General features: G+C 32.0%; 2 protein-coding genes across 3 annotated transcripts; one reads left to right on the forward strand and one right to left on the reverse strand.

The window, feature by feature from the left end:
• The first annotated feature begins 363 nt into the window (after positions 1–363).
• Positions 364–26,883, forward strand: LOC105338764 (sushi, nidogen and EGF-like domain-containing protein 1). 2 transcript variants are annotated; one of them, XM_066088011.1, is made up of 18 exons: positions 364–490; positions 934–1,065; positions 1,209–1,261; positions 1,353–1,460; positions 1,682–1,792; positions 2,085–2,122; positions 2,216–2,313; positions 2,390–2,551; positions 2,641–2,690; positions 2,787–2,809; positions 7,374–7,489; positions 7,561–7,731; positions 7,898–7,956; positions 8,056–8,169; positions 8,591–8,622; positions 10,196–10,296; positions 10,788–11,293; positions 21,058–21,171. In XM_066088011.1, exons 1-17 carry the CDS (start codon positions 366–368, stop codon positions 10,948–10,950), a joined length of 1,656 nt encoding a protein of 551 aa, XP_065944083.1. In that variant the 5' UTR covers positions 364–365; the 3' UTR covers positions 10,951–11,293; positions 21,058–21,171. The 2 variants fall into 2 exon arrangements, with proteins under 2 accessions (XP_065944083.1, XP_065944084.1); XM_066088012.1 differs by lacking the exons at positions 364–490; positions 934–1,065; positions 1,209–1,261; ... (11 more) ...; positions 8,591–8,622; positions 10,196–10,296 and adding exons at positions 21,294–21,422; positions 21,541–21,660; positions 22,548–22,585; ... (7 more) ...; positions 25,567–25,680; positions 25,820–26,883 and having other exon boundaries at positions 10,996–11,293.
• LOC105330894 (uncharacterized) lies at positions 12,929–20,364 on the reverse strand. Its single transcript, XM_034462596.2, has 11 exons — positions 20,191–20,364; positions 19,440–19,803; positions 18,870–18,931; positions 17,874–17,954; positions 16,433–17,177; positions 15,919–16,127; positions 15,586–15,792; positions 14,769–15,332; positions 14,497–14,665; positions 13,985–14,110; positions 12,929–13,810 (listed from the first exon to the last, which is right to left on the reverse strand). The coding sequence occupies exons 2-11, from the start codon at positions 19,786–19,788 to the stop codon at positions 13,209–13,211; spliced, it is 3,114 nt and encodes a 1,037-aa protein (XP_034318487.2). The 5' UTR covers positions 19,789–19,803; positions 20,191–20,364; the 3' UTR covers positions 12,929–13,208.
• Positions 26,884–26,930: the final 47 nt, after the last annotated feature.

A 26,930-nucleotide genomic window follows, 5' to 3' on the forward strand; every position in this document is an offset into this window, starting at 1 on the left:
AAGTATTTAAATTAGAGACTATGTAGTCAACGTCCGCATGGAATAAGCTTACAATAGTTAGCAAGAAAGGACATAATTTATTGACAACTAGCTTAAAAAAAATGTCTTATAACATGGCATGCGTTTCATAATTATTCTTAGGAAATGTTCTTTCAACATTTTCAACAAAAATAATTATATATAATTTGAAATTGTAAATTATAAAAATTTTGGTTTTAAGATACCGGTATTGAAGGATTGTTATAATTCTGAGTTGTTTTTTTTAGTTTGCATGTTATGAAATAAAAATCAGTACCTTAATTATTCCAGTTCTTGTAATATCTTCATGCTTTTATTATTTAATATTATTATTTTTATCAATACAGATGTCACAACTATATTCTAACTGTTCTTTTGCAATACCAACAACTCCGAGAGAGTCAGTTATTGGTTGCAAAAGATGGCACCCTTGCCATTTTTATATGTATGCTGCAACAACGAATGGAAACTGGTAATTTTAGAATATTTACCGTTGAAGAAGCAAGTATTCTATATTTTTTATTTATATAGATGTCATAATTAGAATAATCGGTTGTCTTTTAAAGCTTCTTTTAACTGTTAAACTGTCTTGCATGTGATTAAGTGGCGTTCATGAGAGTCAAACAATACTCTGGTATATGAAATATTCGGTCGCACGATTTACCGACAATAATTTTCGTTATCGTCATCCGTTTAAAGTTGTTTTCCAACTGAAAACTTTGAAACCTAATATTATTAAAAGAGGCATTTTATTCGATAGTTAATTATATATATCGAATGAATGAATTTTACAATTACATATATTATCACATTTTTAATGGAAAATTTTGATAAATTCGCCCCAAGCACATCAGAAGATTTGAAATTACAGATTCGTTTAAAAAACTAAATTTTTTATTATGTTTTGATTTTTAGTTCAGATTTGATCACAAGTGACCCATGGACTGCTGTTTTCAACCCAATAATCGTTTCTGGATTATGTAGATATGAAGTTGTTCATACAAACACGTCTTCAGTTGGAACGAATACAATATGCTTCATGATTTGGTAATCATACTTGATCGGATCAATTAAAAACAATTGTTCATGAAAAGATAGTGGCAATAAATGCATTGTTGAATTGATTTAACAATTGTTCATGAAAATTTAGTGGCAGTAAATGCATTGATGAATTGATTTTACCTTAACAGTTCACGTGGAGAATCAAGATGTTACCAAATATACACCAACGATATTCTTGATCGTAAGTGGATAAGATACATCGATCCACAACCGCATTGTCAATTTCTGATAATCTACTTTAATTAAAGGTTTTTTTCTTGCTTTGAATTAAGAATGTGAGAAAGACCATTGCTTGAATAAAGGATACTGTCAGACCGATGCAACCGGAAATGTTCGGTGCCATTGTCGGAAAGGATTCTGGGGAGCACGGTGTGAAAAGGGTATCCGTGTTTTGTTTGTCTTCGAATAACATTTTTTCTGCTGCAGCAAAAAAAACCCAAACAAACAAACAAACAAACAAAAACAAAAAAAAAAACAAAAAAACCCAACAACAACAACAACAAAAACAACCCCTATTTTAAAGTAAATTTTCATTTATCTAAATTTGTAAATATAGTCAAGTTTTATTGGTTTCATCGACGTAAGATATTTATTTTAATAGGGATTTGTGAGAGTAAAGTTTTTTGTCATAACAACGTCCTGTGTGTCTCAAATAATGGCAAGCCTAGTTGTTTTTGTCGTGGGGGATTTGAGGGTCCAACATGCGCCTTTGGTAAGTTTTTGTTGTAAGGATCTTCTTATATCAACAAATTGAGAAAGCAGAAAAATTTAAGTTTGAAAGATTCTTGCTTCAATGACTAAAAAATGACTCTTGTATCCACAAAAACCTTTAAAAAAATATTGTGAGAATGTAAAATTGATTGAAGTTCGGTTTTAAGTTTGATACCAAAGAGGTCATTTGATTTTTCTAAGATCTTGCAGTCCCTAGTCTCTATTGGTCAATGACTTTATATATAGATTACAAAATATTTTCAAAAATTACATTAAGATAAATACATTTACAGAAATCAATCGAAATCTAACAGACATGGTCGAAAACGGGGTAAGATATTTCAATAAAAAGTTAATGTAGTTTATGTCATAAAACGTCATATTCTGTGTGCTTTTCAAATGCATATATAGTGCCTTATTACAGGGACAATTCACACATTTGGGTCTCTTCGAGAGCATTCCATGTTACATCAATACACCCTGTGTAATGCCTATCAGTATCACACGAAATGTACACTCAGCGTACGTACAAGTTTTCGAATTATATAAAAAGGTTTGATCATCTTTCAGAAACTTTTATAATTAGCAAATCTTTTAGGCCTACAATTGTGGCGGGATTCTCGAACGAAACTTTAGATGTTCAGTCACTCCAACTTGAACCATCAGTAAACACCAGTGGGATTGTTCGTGGAACCGTGACGGTCGTTGGTCACCAATTGGGGCTTCAAAGAATATGTCTGGATTCTATTGCTAATCCGAAGTAATTTACGTTATTTCACGAATTAATATTTCATGTTATAGGTCAGTATGTGAAATATGATTGATTTATATTTTTTTTTCTATTATCAGAACTGCTAAAATCGAGGATGAGATTTGCTTCCAGATCAATGTCGTATCAGGTACACATCATACTCCTGTTTATGTTGGACTGTGAAATTTAGTCAACATCTCCATCTTCTGGTTCTCGTCTAATTTGTTTGTTACTTTTGTTACAGGGAATGTTTTGGAAACAGTACAAGTAAAGTATATCATTAGCTCACCTGAACTGAAAGCTCAAGTGAGCTATTCTAATCACATTTTGTCCGTCGTCCGTCTGTCCGTCTATCCGTCTGTAAACTTTTTACATTTTGACATTCTACAATTTCAACCAAATTTGGCACAAAGCATCCTTATGGGAGGACAAATATAAAGTGCACAAATTAAAGTCCGATCTGTATTCAAAGCGGAGAAAACCTTGAAACTGTAGAAAAAGGGGGGGGGTGCATTTTTAAAAATCTTCTTCTCAAGAACTACTGGTTCAAATTCAACGTCAATTTAGCATAAATTATCCTAATGGGAAGGAAAATATAAATTGCAAAAATTAGGGGCTAATTCTGTTTCAAATTTGAGTAATTTACGGAAATGATAATAAGACAGAGAGAATGAGGGTCAATCAGTTTTACTTCGGGTTCGGTATTTCATATCTCAAAACCCTCTTTAAAACAAAGAAGCGGCCATTTTGAACTTATAAGAAATGGTCAATCTGACAAAGATGAAATTGGTTGTTGTGGAACAGTTTGCGTGCGAAAGGAATATTTGAAACGTGCAAGATACATTAATGCCGATTTTGTGAAGTAAATTAAAATAAAATATTCCAATGCGTTGACATTTTCACCTTTGACGGTGGTTTTAGCTTGTTTTGATTTTCGTTTCGATTTCATTAATAACGGTTTGTAACTTAGGGGAACTATCGCCTGCATTTTGTAATCAAATATAAACATCGGAAAGTTACACAGCTGACTGTTACTTGCGGAAAAGAAGATACATTAACAGGTACGGTACTTAAACAACTAAAATACAAATTTTAGTAGTAATACGGCATGGTTTTTGCGTAATAGTTGATTACTGCAATGTGTTTTAGGCTAGTTGTAAGTATTTTCTTATCTAATCAGTCTAAACGGAGATTAATTTTGCTGATGGAAATACTAAGTGCGTGTACATGTAGCAGAGACATAAATAATTGTTAGCTCACCTGAGGTGAGATATACAGAGAAATATCTTTAGAAATATTATTCTCAAAAATCAATTGGCCAAAAAAGCTGTAACTTGTGTGGAAGCATCCTCAAGTAGTTTAGATTCAAACTTGTTCAAACCATGATCCCCGGGGGTACGGTGGGGCCCCAATGGGGGATCAAATTTTTAGATACAGATGTATAGAGAAAAATCATTAAAATCTTCTTTTCAAAAACCAGTTAGCCAGAAAAGCTGGAACTGTGGAAGCATCTTCAGGTTGTGTAGATTCAATTTTTTTTTCAAATCACGATCCCCGGGGGTAAAGTGGGGTCACAATGGGGGGGGGGGTCGAAATTTTTACATAGGAATACAAAGATAAAAATCTTCTTAACGAAAACCAGTGTGCCAGAAAAGCTGTAACTTGTTTGGAAACATCCTCAGGTAGTTTAGATTCAAAATTGTTCTAACCATGATCCCGGGGGTAGGGTGCGGCCACAATGGGTGGGTCGAATTGGAGATAGGAATAAATAGCGAAAAATCTTTTAAAAAAATTCTTCTCAAAAACCAATTGGCCAGAAAAGCTGAAACTTGTGTGGAAGCATCCCCAGGTTGTGTTGATTCATTCTAGTTTTTTCAAACCATGATTTCAGGGGATAGGGTGAGGCCACCATGGGTTGGAGGGGGGTCAAATTATGGTGGTGCATGTAATTCGGTATTATCTCTACGTAAGAGTTGATTAATGCAACATGTTCTATTAAGATGTTCAGCAATTTCAATCTAAACGGAGATTATTCTCGCTGCTAGAAATGTATAACTAAAGTATATATATATGACGAAAAATAAATTGAGTTTTCTCTTTGTTTAAGTGCAGTTTTTTCTTGGTTTAATTGTTTACAAATTCCTATAATTTTACTAACCCGAGAGTCAAGCTTCGAGTTATAAGCAAGAAACAGCTTTGCGCACAATGCTACTATATGGTTGTACACAAAGCTGAGGTCATCCTTTAGTTTGTTTTTATTTTAAATGCAGCTATGCTGAATAGGAAATACCAAGTTTAAATTTCCTACGTTGAATGTAATAAACTAATGTGAACAAAAACATGACTCAAATCAAGCTAAGTATCTTGCTTGTGATTCAACGATTGACACTGAAAAGTTGGTTGATCAATAGAAATGTCTTGCTAATAGGATGATATGCTGTAATTACTTTCTAGTGCCCCTTCTTCAACGATGAATTGCATAAAATCTACACAAATTTTTGATAGTTTTTCGAACACAAGTAAATGAAAACAATGCCTTTTAAACAGTTTCCATAGGCCTGACACATTATTATTATGAGGATAAAAGCATTATCGGTGTTCTTAAAAAATTTTGCAATGGAAAATCATCTTTGTTTGTACACATTTTGTTTAATAAAGATGAAAATAATGGATGGGCCTTTGTACAATAGAGCAACATGCCTGCCAATACATTAATTTGAATTATAGCTCTTTAACATGTGTATGTGACAACATTTTCAGTTAAGTTTATTTTCTTCAATCAAGTGAGTAAAGATAATAAAGGTCATACCAAATGAATTCATGCCTGGTAAATGACAATCGTCTATAATGGAGAAGGCCAATAAACTTTTTCAATGTTTTTAATTTAAGGAATTGAGCGCATTCATTCTGGTGCATTGAGGTACACTTGTCTTCTTTCACATATAGAATTTTTTAAAATACAATAAGTAGCAACTAGTGGAAGGAGTTTATGCTCCCATGTATTTTAATCGTTTTATAAAGTGATGGGGGGTGGCTAAAATAAAGGAACATGAAGTTAACTGTGAACACCAACTAAAAATTTAGTTATTTATATTGCATATGATCTTATTTTAGGTAAAAATGGCATTTCATGAAGGTAAATATGTCAAAGATTACGTATATGCAAAAATAAGTGAAAATTCGGATACTCATTTTTGAATAATCTACTGAGGGGCCACATGGCAAAATATCCTTTGAACGCCCATATAAAGCGAGTGTTGCTCAGGTGAGCGATCTGGCCCATTGGGCCTCTTGTTTAAAATAATTGTTGGCTGCTGTTTATAAAAAGTATGACTAAAAATTTTGTTACCCCCCCCCCCCCCGAAAAAAAAAAGGCACAAAGTAAAAGCTTCCATCAGGAGACGTTAAAATGTGAGATCATATTCCAGTTTATACATTTATAAATTATTTTGATATTTATTTTAGTTTATTTAAGGGATAAGTTAACTCAAAATAGAAAACAATTCACTAATGATAATGAAAAACCATCTATTTTGTGCTATAAACCTTTCTTTGAAGTGTAATATTTTCATTTTAAAAAAAAAGTCATTGACCTACTTTTTAAGTTAATGGCCATTGAATAGTTTTAAAAAATTAAGAAAAATCCCTAAAAATCTTACACTTTGATTGATATTTCTTAATTGTGAAAATAATACAAACTGTTAAACTCTTTTAACAATTAAGTTTGGTTTTTTAATGACAGTGTCACGATAAATACAAGGCATTGGGTTTTCATTGAGAATTTTTATAACTATTTCAGTCCAAATTTCCTAAATCAGTTTTCAAACCCCTACACATTTTTCTTTCAATTTATCAAAAAATTTTGATAATGATAATACTAAAACATTTATGTATTAAACTAATCATAGTGCATTATTTTTGTGGCATTACCTTTATACGAGGCCAATGGTCAAACTTTTAAGATATGGTGTCCTATCTTTTGTAATCTTTTTCAAAATGTTTGCAGTGTGTTCCATACGATTATCTAAATGAAAAAGGTAGGATAAAACTAACAGTAAATATGCAAAATTATGTTGACTAACAAATAAATCTTAACTTTTGATATTCTACATACTGCCAATTATATTTTAAATAAAAACAAAATCGAAAAACTTGTCCGAATTTCTTCTGTCTTAATACAGTCTGTTTTAGCCTAATTCCATAACATTGTAAAACTTTCAAATGATTTGTCAATAATAATTCATTTCATTAAAACCAAAAACTGTGTTTAGAACAAATTGAACTAATGACAGTAAACTTTATATCAATCCGAATGTGAGAGCTCAAATCCTGAGTAAAACCCGTTCTGAAAGACTCATACATTGACAGGAAAATGTAATAATTTGAAGTTTAAAAAATGTTAAGGTAGACGTTGTTTCTAAAGTTTATGAAGACCCAATTTGCAATTTCAGAGGAATATTAGCAACTTTTGAGAATAAATTAACATAAGGCCAACAGGTTTTAAGTCAATATCAAAATAATAAGATAACTAAAAACGACCCTGCCAATGATTAACACTTCAGATCAATAGAAATGATTCGAAAGTCTATGACCAGAGAGAGAGAGAGAGAGAGAGAGAGAGAATGAGAGAGAGAGAGAGAGGGGGGGATACGGTTAAAATATAAATCTGCCAAATAATTCTACTAGAAATAAATTTTCAAATGATGCAATCCCTCAAACTACTGAAATAGGAAAATAATATACAATTTCTTGAAATGAATTTCAGATAATCAAATTCCATGTCAACAAAACTTGACGAAGTATGAATAAATTCACTTTCACATATTTATAGTCAGATCCATATTTCGTCGACCCTACGCCACCAAATGCAACGGTTTTACAGTGTGTTGTAAATGAGCCTTGTTACGTCAATTTATGGGCAAGAAGTCAAGCCGGAGTAAAACAATGGTGAGTTTAATTATTGTGTTTGATCTATCAACTTTTTTATTGATTCAATATTTGATTTGCGATATTTACAGTCCACTATTGGAGGTAAACAAAATCTTTGACGATGGAGTTTATGTCTTTCCGCTTCGGAATACGACCAATCAACCCTGCGTATATGAGAGCCTTATGTTGATACATAACATCTCAGATCTTAATGTTTGTTTCTCTTTGTCCTCTGACACAACTAATATACCATATCGCTAGTAAGTTGTGTTTTTTATTTGTTAAAAGTTATATTAAATTTTAGTGATTTATTGGTGATCTAACTAAAGTCTACACTACCGGTAGTTTCTTGTCTTTTTTATATACATGTATACACATAGCTATACCAAGACTTTTTAAACCTTTCGTATGTCTTATTTATTTAAGCACTCAAATCCTAAGAGACACAAGGTGTTATGCAGTTCGTGTCCTTCCAAAATTAACAGGTTACTTAATTATTATTCTCTTTACTGAAAAGAAGTCTTCTTGAAAGCTCTAATCTTAACATCAGTTATATTAAGTGGTATTGTATCTCATGTGACCAGTAAAGGGACCCTGCTCTGGAGAGTTCTGCTACAATGGCGGATTCTGCGACGGAAGTTCCTCTATACCTCGATGTATGTGTCGATCTGGATTTTCTGGAAATGATTGCTCCAAAAGTTAGTTTTTTTTATATTTATTTTGAATTGGAATTTAAATTTCATTGTCGATGTGATAGACACTTTGTATATATGTACAAATTTATTATTGGCATTGCAAGGAACCCGATGCATTGAAGTTTAATCTATGTTTGTTGTAACCATGACATCGAAGAGATGAACTTAATCTTAAAGCTCTGTTTCACCCCTTCCCTAAAATATATATTGAGATTATAATCTTTAAAGATCAGTGTTGCATTAACAGCTTGATTAAAATGTTTAAAGAGACTCTAGAAAAATCTTATCAAATACTTGTATATTAATCTGTGAATAAAAAATTATAAAAGATATAAACGTCACAGGGACGACGATCATACTCGTTGGAGGTATGAATGGCCCAAACATATTCTTCTGTGTTTTAATCTCTGTTATTGTTTTTCAGAAACGACCGAATTATCCATTGATTATAAACTGGTATGATTTTTTTTACTTTGTTGTTTCGCTTGTGTTTATATATATATATATATATATATATATATATATATATATATATATATATATATATATATATATATATATATATATATATATATATATATCTCATACGTGTGGTGTATATTACCCGTGTGATAAACCTTTGCTATATCACACGGGTAATGCTATATGAAATACTTCCGGTCGGAACTACTTTTGACACAGCCCTCGCTTCAACGCTTCAGTGACCTATTTTCGAAGATTTTCTAGTACTTTCAACATAACTATAACAACTACAATAAGTTATATAAAATGGATTTTGTAAAAGACTTCAATTACTTACAAATATGAAGGAAAACACATAACTGCGTAGCATAGGCGTCAGAACCCGGGCTATTGGGGGGGGGGGCTTAGCCCTCCCCCCTCCCCCCCCCCCACCCAACTCTTTTTTACAAAGTTATACATAACTGTAACCAAAAGACCTTTTTTTCTTGTTTGTCAAGATTTTTGATAAGTTTAGCCCCATTCAAACTTTCAATTTGCTTTGTGTAGTTTATAAAACTGCAAATTACGTTAAATATCAACAAGTTCATCCTGACGACGCGATGGAAACAGAGCGTACTGGTTGTGCAAATTGTGTTTATATACAAGACCTTACCGAAATAATGTTTCATAAGACTTTGATTCCACCACCAGTAAGCATCCTTATTCACTAATTTCAATCCCTAATTATTAGGCTGGTGTTTGTGTTATAAAACATCAACAACTGTTCCTTGTTGAGTCAATTCAAACTAACGTGCATTCGCAACTTTGTGTATGTCAACAAACTTGATCATTCAAGTCTTCTGATCAGTATTTCCATTTAATCAAATAAATAAGCTCTAAGAAAAATTATTTAGAGCTAAAAAAAATTTTCAAGGTTTATTTCAGTGATACTTTACATTAAAACAGTTAGATTTATCTCAGAAATGACGTACTAAATTGTATTGCGCAACGTCACAATAACCGGATAACACAACGTTGCATCATCGTTTTTAATCTTTGAAAAAAAATAAATTCGGGTCATATAAGGGACTGTCTCAAAGGCTTCATTATATAAATCAAATTGTATGAGATGAATAGAACATCTATAATTGTGTGATTTTATATTTGCTTTATCCAACTCGTTGAAATGGATATATTCGCTCGGCAAGCCTCGTGAATATATACACCATTTCAACTCGTTGGATAAAGCAAATATAAAATCACACAATATAGATATCCTCTATATATATATATATATATATATATATATATATATATATATATATATATAGTGATCATAAATTATGGATTTGGATTCTATATTGAAAAATACATTTAAAACAACAATACCAAAAGTCTTAATATTTTAAAACTGTTTTCATGTACATTTCAAGTGCCTTACATGTAAGCAATACAATGCCCATGTTGTAAAGGAAACCTTTTAACCACTTATTATCACCTGGTTCAATTGTCAAACATTTTTATAGATCTCCTGTTTTATCATAAAAGCATGCATCAAAACATATATCTATGTATTTCTTTGTTTTAGGTTCGTCCATACTTTCTGTCTTTCCCTCAGAGCGAATACATAACGTGCGTTCAAAATCAGCCGTGTAATTTCAGTGTATCTGCAAGTACTACAAATTGCAGGTAATGGTGTCTTCTCTAAATTCATTCATTTTAAAATGAAATATTCCGATCACATTTTGTTTAGCCGTTTTCAACTCGCCTGAACTGATATCTCGAATGAGCTCGATTATACGTAGAAAAAATTAATTTTGTCAGTGTAAGCAATTGAGTTAAATTATCTTTACAACATAGCAAATTTCAATAAAATTTACTTATTTTAAGTTGAAATATGCTAATATATTTTTAAAAATACTTTTGTGTCCAAACTACATTCATTCAAAATTCCAAGGATTTTTTTACGATCGATTATCTGAATATAATGTGTAATCTTGACGAAAAAGAGGAATGAGAAAGAAGACGCAGTAGGTTTTGATTTCAAATATCAAAATTCAAACTTAAAAGTTCACGAATTTCACCTGCATAATATAATGATTTATCGTTGATAAGTTGGTGTTTGTCACTAGTATTTATATCATTTTAATGTTTCATTATTTTATCTTCATTACAATTAGGAGTATTACCAATATTGAAAACGCGCCCAATAGCGAAGAGAATGTCACAATTCGCTACAGCAACAAAACAGTGGGGATGACTGAGGCAATATCAGGTGATGTTACGGTCCTACCAAGGCGGTTAGGAAGGAGATATATATGTCTAAGGGCAGTCGACTGGTGAGATTAAATCAAAATCAATTCCAATAGAATATTCAATTTTTTTTTCACCCGTTGCATTCTTTTTCCGCATCAATACACGAATAATAATAATAATTATCACCGTTATTTATCATCATTTATTCAAAAGAATTGCCTAATTAATTTTTTTCAAGACATACTGTAAGCCTTAATAAGATGTACAAATAAAAACACAAACATAAGGACACCGATAGACAAAAAAACTTACATGACAGTAGTTCATTTAACTTTTATACTGTGCTTCAGATTTATGTATGACATTTATCTTTTTATTGTTAGTAAAACGTTCACTCAGAAATGTCTCTTCATCACGGTATTAAAAGCAAGTAAGTTTAAGTGTGGTGATATTTTTTATCAATTAAAATGAATACAAGTTAAGTCTTTCCTACATAAACTACTTAAGACCAGTTCTCTGTAAAAATCACACATATTCAAAATAGGGTGGCCACAGCATCTCTCAGAATTTCTTGAAACTTGTCACATGGTATCATATTAGGTTGAAACTAACATGCATGACCATTTTTTTTTCTCAGCCTCTCCTGTTACCATGGTAACAGGAATGCAAAATTTTTGACCAATATGGCCGATTTTTTGCATAGCTATTTTGTAAAAACTAGGCTTCTTACATGATTTGTTTTACACCCCTGCATCATACTGAACCCTGATTACTAATATTTTTTGAAACTACTATACCAACACTTTAGATTGACATATTTTATATTTTGCATGAATATTTTGAAACATTGTAATACTAAGTACTAAAGTTGCTAAAATAGGGTTTGAAAATTTTGAAAAAAAAATGAAAAAATTGAATCAAGTTGGATCAAAATAAAAGAAATATGCAGGATCATCAAGAAATATCACTTACATCATCTAAAACTAGAGGCTACATAAAATGGAAATCATTAGAAATATTCATGGGCAAATAATTACAAATGTTGTTTGCAACCAAATGAAAAATCGTCAAATTGGCAATATGCCAAATTTAAGATTTCATACATGTATCATGTAGCATCATACAGAATCTTTTTATAACAATAATGAAACCAATTTAAGCTTTACAGCTGAACAAATATTACAGTATTTGAAACATATATTGAAAAAATATGATTATAAATAAAAGGTTTCATGGAATAATTCTGGAACAACAACCCCCCCCCCCCCCCAATTCATGTATATGCCAAATACATGTAACAATTTTCATACATGTATCACGTTGTGTGTCATACAGGATCTTTCAATAAATACATGTAATTCAACAAGGTAAACATCTAAGGCAATGATCAAAACAATAATCATTTATAAATGTGTCAGTAATAAAACAATTCTGGAGCACCCCCCCCCCCCCACACCTGAATTCACCATTATGTGAAATAACAGTTTTCATACATGGATCATGTAGTGCAGCATACAAAATCTTTGACACTCTAATTCAACAAGATTAAGCTTCACATCAAAACAGCTATGACAGTGTTTAAAACACACACTAAAAAATATAATCATGAATAAAGGTATAATAAAAATTTTCTTGAACATCTCCCTCTCCCAAACCTAGATTCACCATTTTGCCAAATAACAGCTTTCATTCATGGATCATACAGTGCAGCATACAGAATCTTTCTATAAATTCAACAAGGTTAAGCTTCATACCAGTTATATGACTAACTATGACAGTGTTTGAAACACAAATCTAATATAATAATATATAAAGGCATGGTAAAGTATATCTGGAACACACCCAAACCTCAGTAGAATTTAGAACATACATGTATCGATCATGACTACCGACAAGAGTTTGTACTCTGAAATACAAATAAGAATGGTATTACAAAGTATATACTGCTAGGTACACTAGAATAAATTCTTTCTGTTCTGTAAAATCAATTTTGTTACAATACTCACAATTACAGTTGCATTGATTATATTAACAAAACTAAAGCAAAATGTTAATTTTTAGGCGCATCTTTGACTTAAAGTCAAGACTTCATATTTATGACATCACAATGATCAGTGTTCAAGCTTAAGATTGTGCTTCTACAAAAGTGGTCTGATTTATAATTCTGCATACTATGACAATTCCTCAAATGTAAACATAGCTAATAAATGACAACATTAAAAGTAAGTGATTATATCTTCTGTGAAAGCATCTTAGAAAATTTGATCATACAGTAGCAACCAAGATTATATTCTTGATGAACTTTTAAATATAGCTGTTTACTATTTGAATAAAAGACATGAATATTATGAAAGGTCTTTCAAGATTTCATTTTTAAACAGAAATAATCTTTCCTCTTCTGTCGCTGCCAATACATCGTCTCTGTCCATTTTTTTCTCCTTAAGTCCATTTCTGGAAAAGAAACTGGAAATCTGCTGGCTTGTTAGGAATTCAGACTTTCTGAATCGATTCTGTCCATTTCTCTGTTCTGTTCTCATTTCCTCTGCCACCTTTAATGGATCTTCTTTTCTTCCTGTTACTTTACCAGCATTGAATTTATCCAATAAAAACTGTTTCTGGTCTTCTGTAAATCTCGTTTTTGGTTTATGGACTTTGAGTGCCCATCCCATTTCTTTCAAAGGTGGGGTATAGTCATCAACCTCTACTTCTGTTGAGATTAACTGACTATTAGCTGATGAGAAAGCTCCAGAGCTCAGTTTTGAACAATACTTCAGCTTGCACCTATCTGGCATGGAACGCAATGCAGCATGATCATTTTTGCAACCAACAATAAGATGGGCATCAAGATTTGACGAAGTCCTGAAGGAGCTCATACATCCTTCTTTTGGGCACACAAACACTTTCTTTTGTTTAAGTACAACGTCTGGTACATCTTCGTCTGTTTCATCTTAAATGAAAGATAGTTTAATGTTACTGAACATCCTTTACAATGAAACTATCTATGGGTTAAATATAAATATTTTATTTTTAAGTAAAATGGGTACTTTTATTTTCACATTTATAAATATAAATATAGATTGATATATATATAAAAATTATTTATGATATAATTATAATATACCATTATCAGAATCTGTGTCTGATTCCACCACATCTGCTGGGGCCACAAGATCGGCATCAAACAAAACTCTAAGAGGGGTTGTGCTAATTTTACCTTGGATGAGAAAATCCCAAGGATACTGTTTTCCTGAAAATAAGGAAATGTAAACTATATATACATGAAAATGTTAATTAACAGTGGCATTTTCTTGTAAAAAAAAAATTAAATATATACATGTACATGTAGTATCAAACACTACATGTATAATTTGTCTGAGAATCTAAGAAATGTTTTACCCTTTTCTTAGAGAAGCAATTTTTCTTTAAATTGAAAAATTACAATGTATCAAAGTAATTATAAAACTGAAAAACTTTTACATTAAATATTTTTCTTACTTAACTAATACATGTAATACCTTGATTTTGATTTTCCAATGTAAATACTAAATATATTTTATTATTAGTACTAACTAGTATTTATAGTAGTAACCTATCGTTAGTACATGTATTAACTTTCAAGGTTTGGCTATATACCTGTCCCAATCTCGAAAGCTTTCCAAACAGTGAGGCCAGGGGCATCAAACACAAAATTGTGAAATTTTGTGATGGATGGAATACTTCGGATGGGCTTGTCTCCGTCAAGTACCACAGTAGGGCTAACAACCTTCACTAAGTACTGTCCATGTTGCTGTGAATCTATAGCCTACAAAATTGCAATAGTGTTTTCAGACATACCAACTGTCTGGATTTAAAAAGATAATCCTAGACCTTCAAGTTTACTTTTGCTAAGGTGATCAAAAACTTACTCTTTTCATATCTGTAGCACAAGTAACATCATGTCCCTCATTGATGTAGCGCTTTATGGAACATTTCAAATGCGATGCCTTTCTGTCACACACTCCTTTACCGGCCTGAGCTTCACAGAAGTTGAACGAGTGAAGACGACTTCCAAGCTCTTGATAAAGTATTGAAAAAGTGAGGGAGCTCTTGTAGCATCCTGCGTTGTCTGTCCAAAAGTTTACTTTTGAAATTCCATGGACACTTGCAACAGTATCAACTAGGATAGCTGCAGTGACTGAAGAATCTTGGGAAAATGGACCTTCAAGAATATGAACACATGTAAATATTTCTGTGTCATGTTTTCCCTTCAAGTAAACCACACTGATGTGCCAGCTGATGCCTCTTTTGGCAAACCAATCTGTCTGGCCTTCTCTGTACTTCCTGGGAAGAAATTTCATGGCCCAATCTCCAACTATGAATGCTTCACCATCATCCAAGCACTGTGTTATAGTCCGCTGTGCACGTTCCTGATTTTTGGATCTCATGATATGGCATCTCAACTCGCATATGTTTGAGACAGCATTTTCAACCTGTAAAAGCGAACATAAATATATATATATTGTTTTCATGAATAGTGATAAGGTTTTAAAAGTTTTTTGTCATTTTCAAGTCGAGCACATGCTAGAAATCCATATTTTTAAATAAATATTATAATTAATAATAATAAGTTCTGGTTTGCATAAAGAACTTTTCTCAGGGTGTGGATGACTCTTGAATAAATTTCACAAAAATTTGACAAAAAGGTTGAATTTTATGAAAAAAAATCAGTTCAAGAATGATTACCTTGAAAAGAAATGCATCTTGGTTGTCCCAGTTTCTTGCAGTTGTCTTTTCCAAAATTAACTGTAAGGTATCATCCAAATTCTTACAGTCAATGCATACCTGGTCATGTTCATGGTCTGTGCATGGATTGTGGAAGAAATCTGAGGAATCACTTAATGCATAGGAACAACAGTGATAAGCCACTGGAGATTGCAAAGTGATGTGCATCTGAAATATTAATTAATATTGTAAACTGAGAGCAAATGATAAATGAAATTTAATTCCTTCTAAACATTTGGGTGTGAAAGGATTTATCGTTAGAATGGAATGTTTCAGACATTTAATGCATTTTACCTTGTACTCAGATTTCAAGTATTGTTTGGCTGCTAGAAGTTTGGAAGTGATCTGCTGTTTTTCTTGAATGGTAAGATCAAGATCCGTAATGACATCTTCTAGGTCACTGAATGCCTGCCCTCCCTCCACAACATAATAATCCAGGCCTTCTAAGGAATGGCGAACAGATGCACGACAGTCTTGGAGAATCTTGAACAGAGTACTCTCCCCTTAAAAAGAAATACAGAATAGTAACATAAACCCAGAAGAAATATTTTTTATAACATTATTACATTTTCTATTCCAAATTTAATATTCTATTGTAATATACATGTGTATATATGTTTTTCAATGAATTTCATTTAAAATCAAATATCCAGTATTTAGTATATTATTTTTCTGCAGTAGCATCACAGTGAGAGCATAAAAAATCATGAGAAGTCATATGACATGTATGTACTAGTAACATTAAAATTCAGGAAATCAACGTATACACAAAATGCATTGTATTTAAATACAACTCAAAAGTAGATACCTAAGCATTCCATATTTTGTTCCTTGCATAACTGCTGATATTGTCTCACTACACTAGCTGGTGCCAGGCTCCTTATAACATTCGGAGTCTTTATGATTTCTCCTGTAGACAGAACAAGTGTTTTCTCTCCAAATGGCAAATCCTTGATAATATTGGTTGAAGTAATGAAGTCAATGAAATGCTCCAACTGACTGTCTTCATACTTGAGGCGGTATTGCTTCTGAGGAATAATTGGTGCTCCAATTCCATCTCTCTTCATGTGCTTTTTAGCTGTGTAAAAGCGATACCTTGTAAGATTTGGAATATATTTCAAAACTTCTTCAAAGGAGAAATCAATAGTAACTACAGATAATAGCTGTCGTCGAAAACACCAAGATTCTGCTTTCATGTATGAATCTGCAACCGCTTGCAAAAACTGTTCCGGAGATTCCTTGTCTTCCTCAAAGTTTTCCACTCCACTAAACAAATGTTGTTTAATGCTATCAGAGTCTTCATCCCTAAATATAGTATCAAGTACTAAGGAAACACATTGGTCAGCTTTTACATAGTATCTTCTCTGAGTTCTTTCACTTGAGTCCTGCATTCTATTCAGCATACGTTTCACCGGACTTACTCCACACACAGTCAGAAAGTCATTTAGTTTTTCAAATCTTTCTTCTTGTTGAACAGTTGAGTCATCGGTTTCCTGGCTCCCTGTCAACTGTTGACTTGTCTGACTTGACTGACTTGATGCATAACTCACATTCTACAGAACAAATAAAATCAAAGTGGTGAAAGTATATGAATGAGTTAATTTGTAAAGTAAATATGACATTCTGAACATATATTCTATTGATATTTAGAATAGACACATGACCATTTATTTCAGCTTACACAATTATTACTTTATTGCATTTTACTTCTTTTTTAATATATCAGGCAGAGAGAGAGAGAGAGAGAGAGAGAGAGAGAGAGAGAGAGAGAGAGAGATTTTTTAATCTTTATTTAAAAATAACTCTGAACCCTTAGTTATTGTGCCTGGTAGCCATACACAGTAACATCCAATGCTTATGTGTTCCTTTTTTTAATCACATGCAATTCATCTTTCTTAACCAAGTGTTAGATTCATGGTTTTCAGATGAGAATAACTTAAATCTGCAGACATGTGGATAGCAAAGAAAGATACAAGTTATTGACAAGAACAGTAAAATCATTAGAAAACTAAGAAAGAAAAACAGATTTCTAATCAATTTCTTTGTATAGCTATGTGTTTAAGCCTAGTAGATAGATTTAATTATCTACTAGATCATAGCAAACTGACATAGAAAAATCGAATGACATTTAACCAATGCCTTAAAATAAGTTTCTATAAACATATATTACCTTGCTATTTATAGCTTACATCTAAGTATGCAATTATTGAGAACCATAAGTCAAATAGATATTTTTTTACTCTACTCACTATAGTCATTGATCTTTTAGGTGGAAGGTCGTCTAAACTTCTTCCTTTTCTCTTAAGATCAGAAGTTGAGCACTCCAAATCCTGAAATGATTTATTTATGGTTAAACCGTGTAATAGCAATAATGAATACCATTATATATCTTACCTGCTGCTAAATTGTAAGGAAATCATTGGTTAACAGCAGTCACATGGACATCGTGTATATTCCATACACAGTCAGTACGAAATATATCTCCCCTTCAGCATTATGATGTCATTATTAGAGTATTGTGACGTCAGGTTTTGCACCCAGATTGAAACTCGTAACTTTGTTTTAAAACATTTGATTTTCATGAATTAATTATCTTTATGTCATTAACACAAAGGCAGACGGGACGATATAATCGTTACATAGTCATGTAGTGATCGGGTACAGGATATGATACCTGGTTAGTAAATTTCACAACCGGCTCGGAATTAACTAACCAGGTATCATCCCGTACCCAGTCACTACATGACTATGTAACTAATAATACAATAGGTGAACAGCCAAAAGTGTTGAATGAGCAAAATTTATGCACCTATACATGTAATAACTTTTGTAAATATCTATCCTTATGGGAATTGATGTGATGATTTCTTTAATGGTCATAAAGTCATATTGTGATGTCAATTGCACCTTCTCAGGCCTATTGGGCAGAGCTTGGAAAAACACTTTGAATGTATCAATTAAAATTAACAGATGTTGAAATTTTACACAAAATGGAGCTAGCTCACTTCTAATCAATTAAGTACCGATATATTTAATAGACAACCTTATATTAGTCTCCTGGTAAAACCATTGAATTTAATGAAGTCTTACTCACATCACAACTTATGATATATGTGTTATATTTACATTTGGTATTATAAAAAGGGGGTTGTCATGGAGTCCTACATAATTAATACATTTGAGGTGACTTTTTTTAGCTCTGCTGGAAAAGCCAGAGAAGCTGCGATTATGATGTCAATGATTACCTTCTGATCTATGTCATCGTCATGATTCTCTAAAACTCTTTCTCTACACAGTCTACATATAGCTGTAAATAAGAATCAATATACGGCCGTTAATTATGCAAAAAGTCTTGTACTCATTGCTGAATTAATATAAATTAAACATGAAAACCATGCGTGCATGTCTTTTACAAAAGTGAGAACATGCAGTCATCAGGAGTCAACCAAGAAAAACTATATAAAATATGTTTTATTAGTGCCATAGGCTAAGATGTATGTTCTTTATGGAAATCATATTAAAATGTATAAATAGCAAGGTTTACTCCACAAATGTTGAAATTTAAAAAAATGCTGAATCAATCATCATTTGCCCAAAAATTTGACTGCTTGATTTGATAGACAAATGAAAAATAACAAATTAAAGAACAAAGAAAAATCAGTTAATTCAACACTATCACGGATTCCCCTAGTATTTATTCAAATTAACAATACAGAACACGTACATTGTACATGTACATAATTTGTGGTTTTGAAAATTATCTTCAGCTTTTCATGATAATGACAAATATTGTATACATGTATCAAGATACTTACGCGTTCCAACTTGAATAATAACTCCAATGGACTGATGTATATTTGAACACATATCTGCTGTAACATGCCTATCTGCTCCCTTCCCTTGGTGATGGAACCTGAGAATAGGTGTATCTCCAATGCCACACCTTTTTCTCCTTTGTCGTTTTGATACATTTTGAAGAATAATTTCTTTATGATCCACACAAATATTAAGTTTACTGGTGAAATTAGATTTTGTTAATAAAATTTCTGCTAAAATAATAATTTGAATGTTTTCATCAAGATTAATTAAAGGTGTTTTAGAAGCTGAACACTGTAGGGAATCTTGTAGTTGTCTCCCGATGTCACACTTATTTTCCTCATTCATTTTGCATGGCAAATACTTTAAAAAAAAGAAGATAACTTTATCTTACAAAATAAGCAACCAACATTATTCAAATTATACATAAAGGGGAACTTGTTAGACTTGTAGTATGTATCGGTAAAAGACTGCACAATTATAGACCTACATGTATAGGCAATATCTTTCTCTTTCGAAGTCATATTTTTTTTGTCCTTCAAAACTGGTTTTATTTGAATATAATCTATTGAATAATTGTTGCACAATCCTGTCTTATAATTTATTATTAAATTCATCATAAAATATGGAGAATCATATTACACCAGAGATTGCCTTGGGAAGTAAATTTAAAATTATGTTTGCAACAAAATTAGACCTAGGATAATATGGGAATGTGTTCAAGAATACGTAATTGTAACTGGAAATTACCTTCTTTCTTCATTGTGACTTCTTCTCCTCAAGTAAACACCAACAACCGCAACAGACGACAGATGAAATGTCAAAACACTTTGTTTACAACTACAATTTGCACCTCCAGACACTAGAGAGTTCATCAAAGGGGAGTAACTAGGTATCAAGAAATGCTTCAAATATTGAATATTTATAAACATTTAGGGCTATATATCTTTTACGTCTTTTATTTGCCCACCAATAATTTATATGTTTTATAATATTCACATATTGGTCTTTCATATTTAATTGTCACACTTTATTAAAATGGCTGCGATTTTTTTATTTTTTATCTTTAAAAACCAACAAAATTTACCCTATATAAAAAATTTTGGAATTAAAAATATGATATTTAATAGATTTGAAATTAAAATAATTTAAGCAATTTAATCATTTTGAACTCAATTTATAGAAAAAAACTGTTTTGACAATTTTTAAAACTTATAAATATATTTAAACACTTCATTTCATCATGAATACACGTTTTTCAAAAATGACAATAGGGCGGAAGTTTGTTCTCCGTTTCCATAGCAACAAAGGACCATTATCAAAAACTAATTTTACATTTCTCAATCAATGACCTATCTTTACAAAAATATGTCATAAAATTTTATTTTTTTCTCTATGCGTGGCCAACCTATTTTGATAGTTACAGAGAACTGGTCTTAAAATATTGACTTTCCTTTGTTTTGTTTGTCATTACAAAATGTAAACTAGCTTTTTACATCAACTCATCAAATTTGTCACTTTTGTATCGACAGTGAGCACGTCTGAATCAAAGCTCAGATTATGATTGACAAAGGTACAGTTAAAAACAATCCATAGATTATTGTTCTTGTTTTAAAGATCCGTGCGAGTCTTCTCCTTGCTTACACAGTGGACACTGCTTGGTTTTTAATGCAAAGTCAGGATTTACCTGTTCTTGTTCTCGTGGTTACACTGGAAAGTTATGTGAAATAAGTAAGACAAATAAATTTACATGTGAAAATGAAACAATGCAGCTGTTTAGTTTCAAAAGTAAGCTATTCAGCATTATTCATGACAAATATTTGCCTCTAACCCTTGTTTATCGTAATTCATAGAGATCAGGCCCTGTACGTCGAGTGCCACGTGCCACAAAGGTTCAACTTGTGATCCTGTTGGTTCAGAATCGTTCTTTAGATGCGTGTGTCCTCCTGGAAAAACCGGAGTTAGATGTGATGTCGATGCTGGTAACTATTGAAATTATATTATAAGTAATGATCATATCCTGAATATGAGTAAAAAAATCATGTTGTACTAAAGCTCACATTAACAATGTTTTTTTATCATTTAAAATTCTGGTTTCAGGATATCAAGAGAAGTGCAGCAATTCATCACTTTGCAGAAACAACGCTGCTTGTCACTCGAAAAGCCAAACCTTGTCATGTGTATGTCGACTAGGATTCAAAGGAACCAACTGCTCAGAGAGTATTTATCTATATATTTGTTTTCTTAGATTAACCCACGAGTGGTTCCTTATAAACTCTCACGTATGATTAAAAAAGACACAAAGTTACAAAGCTGGTGATACACTGAACGTCTCTCTGAAGTAGCAGCGTCTTTAACGCACATATAACACGTATATTAAACGGTAGATTCATACAACTATTACATCTTTGGTAGTAAAATGAATACTGTGTTTCATAAGTCGCTGGGAAAGTTCATTTTTGGATTTGGAATGCCTACAAACATATATTAGAACAATAAAGCCCAGTACGCTACCGAATACACCACAGTAGCCAGTGAAATAGTGTTGTAGTTTTTACATACATCAAACGTTGTCACATACTCTTTACATCAAAACTTTTTAAAAAATCATCTTTTCAAAATGCCTCATTGTTTACGGGATTAAATACAAAAAGCGTTTTTATAAAACTATTATATTTCTTTTTTTAAAATCAATTGTTACATTGGAATAATGAAAATGCATTTTTATATGACGCTAGATTAAGAAATCACCCGGGGAAAAATAATTGAAATTCCGTCTGCTAAACAACTCTGAAATTCCTCGGAAAGGAAAGCGTGCCTCAGTTATTGAGAAAAAAAAAACCCAAAGACGTTTGTCGATTGTTATATTGCCGCAACTTAAATGAAAATCAAAACATTAATTAAAAGAGCAAATACTTGCTGAAATTATTATTTTAGGGACATGGTAACAGTCAAACGCCACAGCTACTTAATAAAACACATCGGTATACAAAACTCAGCATTCAGCTCGTGCATTTTGCATCAAACTATATTTTTAGGCATAGTACATGAACAACATAACATTTCTATATATGTATTTATTTTAGTTATTTTTTTTCTTGTTCCAGAAGCAAACGGAAATCTGCGAAACGCAATGAAAACCGGGGTAACTTGCTTTTATTTAACGTTACATAACTTTGGAGTCAATGTATATTTATTTAATATCATTGAAACCTTACATTATAAGCTCAAGTAACAACTTTCGATTGTGGTGTGGTTTTAAATGTAAGAGGAACAGAATTTGCATATTTACAATTCCATGCTTCATCAACTATTTCAATTTACAAAACATAACAATTACACGAAGAGTATTGAATCCTTGTAGCTTAATTCCATAATTGTTATTTAAACTTTAGGCAAGGTTTTCAGATGTTGCTATACCGAAGTCAGTCATATGCTATGTGGATTTTCCATGCCTTATTCCTTTTACTCTTACCAAAAGTATCTTTAACAAGTGAGTAGATAAATGTTTGAAAAAAGATTATACTATGTAAGATTAAGGCTGAAGTTACGAGTTTTTAGTGCTTTGATTTATGTAATTTCATTTCCTTGTATCATAGGCCTCAAGTTGCTTTAGGCTATTATGATCCATCTCTACAAATCACAAAATTAACACTGGGAAACACAATATCTGCTGAAGGTACATGTATTACACATGGGGTAACAGAGGTCGTGAAGAAATCCCTAGGATCCGCCCGTATCTGTCTAGATACTCTTGATAAATCCTGGTAAATGTCTTCCATTGATATACTCGGTTAAATCTTACAATATAAAACAATCATCAATTTGAAGTTACAATAACAAATGTCCAACAAACATTCCCACATTTCACCCTTTATTTTTACAAAGAATTTAATATCCATCCAAATGTTTTTTTAACTAACTTTTTTTACATTAAAAAGGCAGACGTGGATTGAGGATGAGATATGTTTTCAAGTGAATTTTATAAATGGTGAGGCATTTTTCATTTTTCCAGATGTTCAAATTGAATTTCCACACGCATATGTCTTATCAATGAAAATAGTATTTTTTTTTTACAGGAAGCTATTACAAACATTTAACAGTAAGTAATGAAGTGATTAGTCATAAACAAACTATAGAGCAAACAAACCATCCCCAATGTCAGCTTGTATTGATACGCTTCGATAGAAATAACAATTTTATATTTTATTTTAGGATGTACCTCGTTTTGTACAGCCAACATTTGAGACTGATAGCTTATTTCAATGTTTGGTTGGAAGTTATTGTCACCTTAATCTATGGGCCGAAAACGACTACAGAAAACAAAGCTGGTAACCTCTTTCTTTCTCCATTGGTCGTTGCTACATTTAAATTACTATAAGAATATATTTAAACTTCTTTTTTATTGCAGCCCAGTTTTGAAATCTGAGAGCGATAAGAATTTGGAGATTTTTGTAATGCCACCTCTACACCAAACCATGTCACCATGCACATATGATATTTCATTGAAAGCGGACACGCATACCAATGCTACAATGTGTTTTTACCTAGAGGGGTATATTACTTTTATGTTTTTGTATATAAAACCTATCTTTTTGGTAAAAATATCGAATTCGTAAATAAGTCTTTGACTTTTTAAAATACACACATTTATACTTTTTCAAAAAATTATTTTTTACTAGATCATCTGAGTCAATCGGGTGACCTATTGTAATTTTTTCAGTCGTCTGAAGCCGTGCCTCGCACATCATACATTAATAATGTGCGTTTTAGTAGAGGACTCTATTGTACGGTCACTTGGGAAGGGTGAGGGGGTTAGGTGAGACCTGTTTACTAGGCATCTTAAGTTCTTCTGTTAGCGAAGTGCATTTTTAGTATTATGAATAACATAAAACTCTTTTCAAGATATTTCTTTGCTGAAAACATATAAAAGCAGACAGTAAACAAATTATAGGGAAACTATTTCCCCTCTGTATTCTTGCACTATTTCAATATCCAGTCATAAACTTTATTTAAGTTTTTCACTAAAACTATAGATTAGTTGGGGTAAGATTTCAGGGGGAAGGAAGGCTATAACCATACTGTAATTATTTTGGCTTCTTAAATCAAGGTTTAGACTCCAGTATGAAGCTTGATTTAACACGAGATTTCCTGTGTATGGATTATGGTATTCAGGTGACCTTTAAGATCTTTAAGCTTCTTGTTATCACTTCACTTTTTATGACAATTTGTTTGTTTTAAAGACAAAAATGGGTTACTTTTTAAATAGTTTACTTAATTACTTCGGGAAAAGTATGTTAAATTTTGTAAAAGTACATGTTTGGAATTGCAGTATACAGTGTTATTGGCGCCCCGCGTAATTTACGCCCTTTTACACTTGCAAACAGTTTCGTGCCCTCATGAATTCGCACAAACACGTTTCTGATTAAAGAAAGATAATTTGAGACATTTGATAATGCTCAGTCTTAAATTCGCCAACTGACAACAAGGGCGAATATTTCCTAGTGTAAAGTACTCATAATTCCTTGAGGCATATTTGAGCATGCAATGTAATTGTTTGAAAGATAAACTGTACCACGAAAACATTGTATACCAAGTTCAATAATCCGGACCGCTACAACAAATTGTTCCCCTTCATGTGCTTCTTACAAAGTAATGACCTAATGTTCATACAGGTTTTAATGATCATTGTTTCTAAAAAATGAGTTTTAAAATAAAATTGCACATATTTTTTATAGGTTTTTTATAATATGAATGAGTAATACAAAGTTTTTTTTTATCAACTTCTTTCAAAAATACCCTGTTTAACATCTAAATATAGGTTTGTAATCATAGATACAAGTATGCTGAAAAATGTAATGCGAAGTACACATTTTACTTCATCAAATGGATTCAACAAAATATCTTTTTTCCTATTTTCGATCATCAAAATCTGCAATTAAATATTAAATATATTTTCTTGGCAATTTATTTTAGAGATGAAGGTGTACAACTGGATAAAAGATGTTATACAGTCGAGATTTTGAATTCAATCGGTAAGCTTTCGAAATTTTCAGATTAAGCAATTGATATAACTTTTTTTGCACTATTCACAGAGTATAGATTTAAGATAAAATTATTCTTCAGAAAAAGGCTCATGCGCATGTAGAATGTGTTTAAATGGTGGATTTTGTGATGGTCATACATCGGTCAAAACCTGTTTGTGTCCACTTGGCTTTTCTGGTGAAAATTGCAGAACTGGTGATTATATCAATGTTTCGTTTACATTTACTAAAGAAATGTCATGTGCAATCGCTATTTCAATGATAATATTTTGAACAGCCCTCTATATTAGACGTGTTTCATGTGCATTAGATCATACATTCCTTTGCATTTCTAGAACATGGCATTCGACACGCTGTCAGTCAACGTGCTATTCATAACGCAAGTTTTTGTTTTTTATTTTATGTTGTAATTGTTCTTAAAATGAGTTGTAAATGATAAATGTTTTAACCGTTATCTTTTATTTTGACATATAACTGTCATGTTCAATAATTTCTCTCTGAAATAGATTTCAATAATAGTCAAATAACAAGGATAATTTTTCTTATTTCGTCTAAGCTGTGACATTTTGACTGGTTTTTAGGGCACTCAGATGACTTATTGCAATTTGTCTTTGTCCGTCGTCGTGTAGCGTGCGTCGTCCTTCGTGTTTAAACAATTTTACATTTCTAACTTTCTTTTGAAAACTACCTGGCCAGTTATTACCATTTTTGTTTGAAAGCACCTTGGAATCTTGGATAAAAGAAATCTAAATTTTAAAATTTATGACAATATCACTCCCTGGGCCTCATGGGGGGGGGTCAAATAGTGAAAAGGTCAACCTTTCAAAAATCTTCTCTACTCCCACAAATGTCGAAAAACCAAATGCATGAGCATGATGGCCATCAAGCCCTCTACCAAAATTGTAAAATCCAGGAATTCAGAATTTCTGGCCATAGAGTGCGGCTAATAAGACCATATGGTGAAAATTGTATGAAAATTAGATTATTTTCTTCTCTACTTTTTTATATATTTGAGATAAACTGAAGGCATGCGTCTAATATCCATGAAGTTTCTAACTTAATTGTATCAGGGACCAGGCCCAAGGGCGGGGCCAATATGGCTATATGGTGAAAATGTATTTAATCTTCTTCCCTCTATCCACAACAGTGGAAGATAAACTAAACGCATGGCTATGATAGCAATGAAGCTTTTCACCAAAATTATGAAATTAATTGCCCTTGTGTCGCAGACTCAGGCCCTAGGACAGGCCTAAAATGAGTCGACCATAATTATAGTAAAATGTATTTTATCTTAGAAAAGTGTTTTCTCTACATCCACAGCAGAAGGAGATAAAATGAATAAATGGTAATAATATTCATTACACCCTCTACCTAAATTGTAAAATTCATGACCCCTGGGTAAGGGATTAAAGACCCTTAGATGAGCCATAGTCAACACGTAATGAT

This window comes from Magallana gigas, chromosome 6 (assembly GCF_963853765.1).
Source record: "Magallana gigas chromosome 6, xbMagGiga1.1, whole genome shotgun sequence".
NCBI classification, from domain to species: domain Eukaryota; kingdom Metazoa; phylum Mollusca; class Bivalvia; order Ostreida; family Ostreidae; genus Magallana; species Magallana gigas.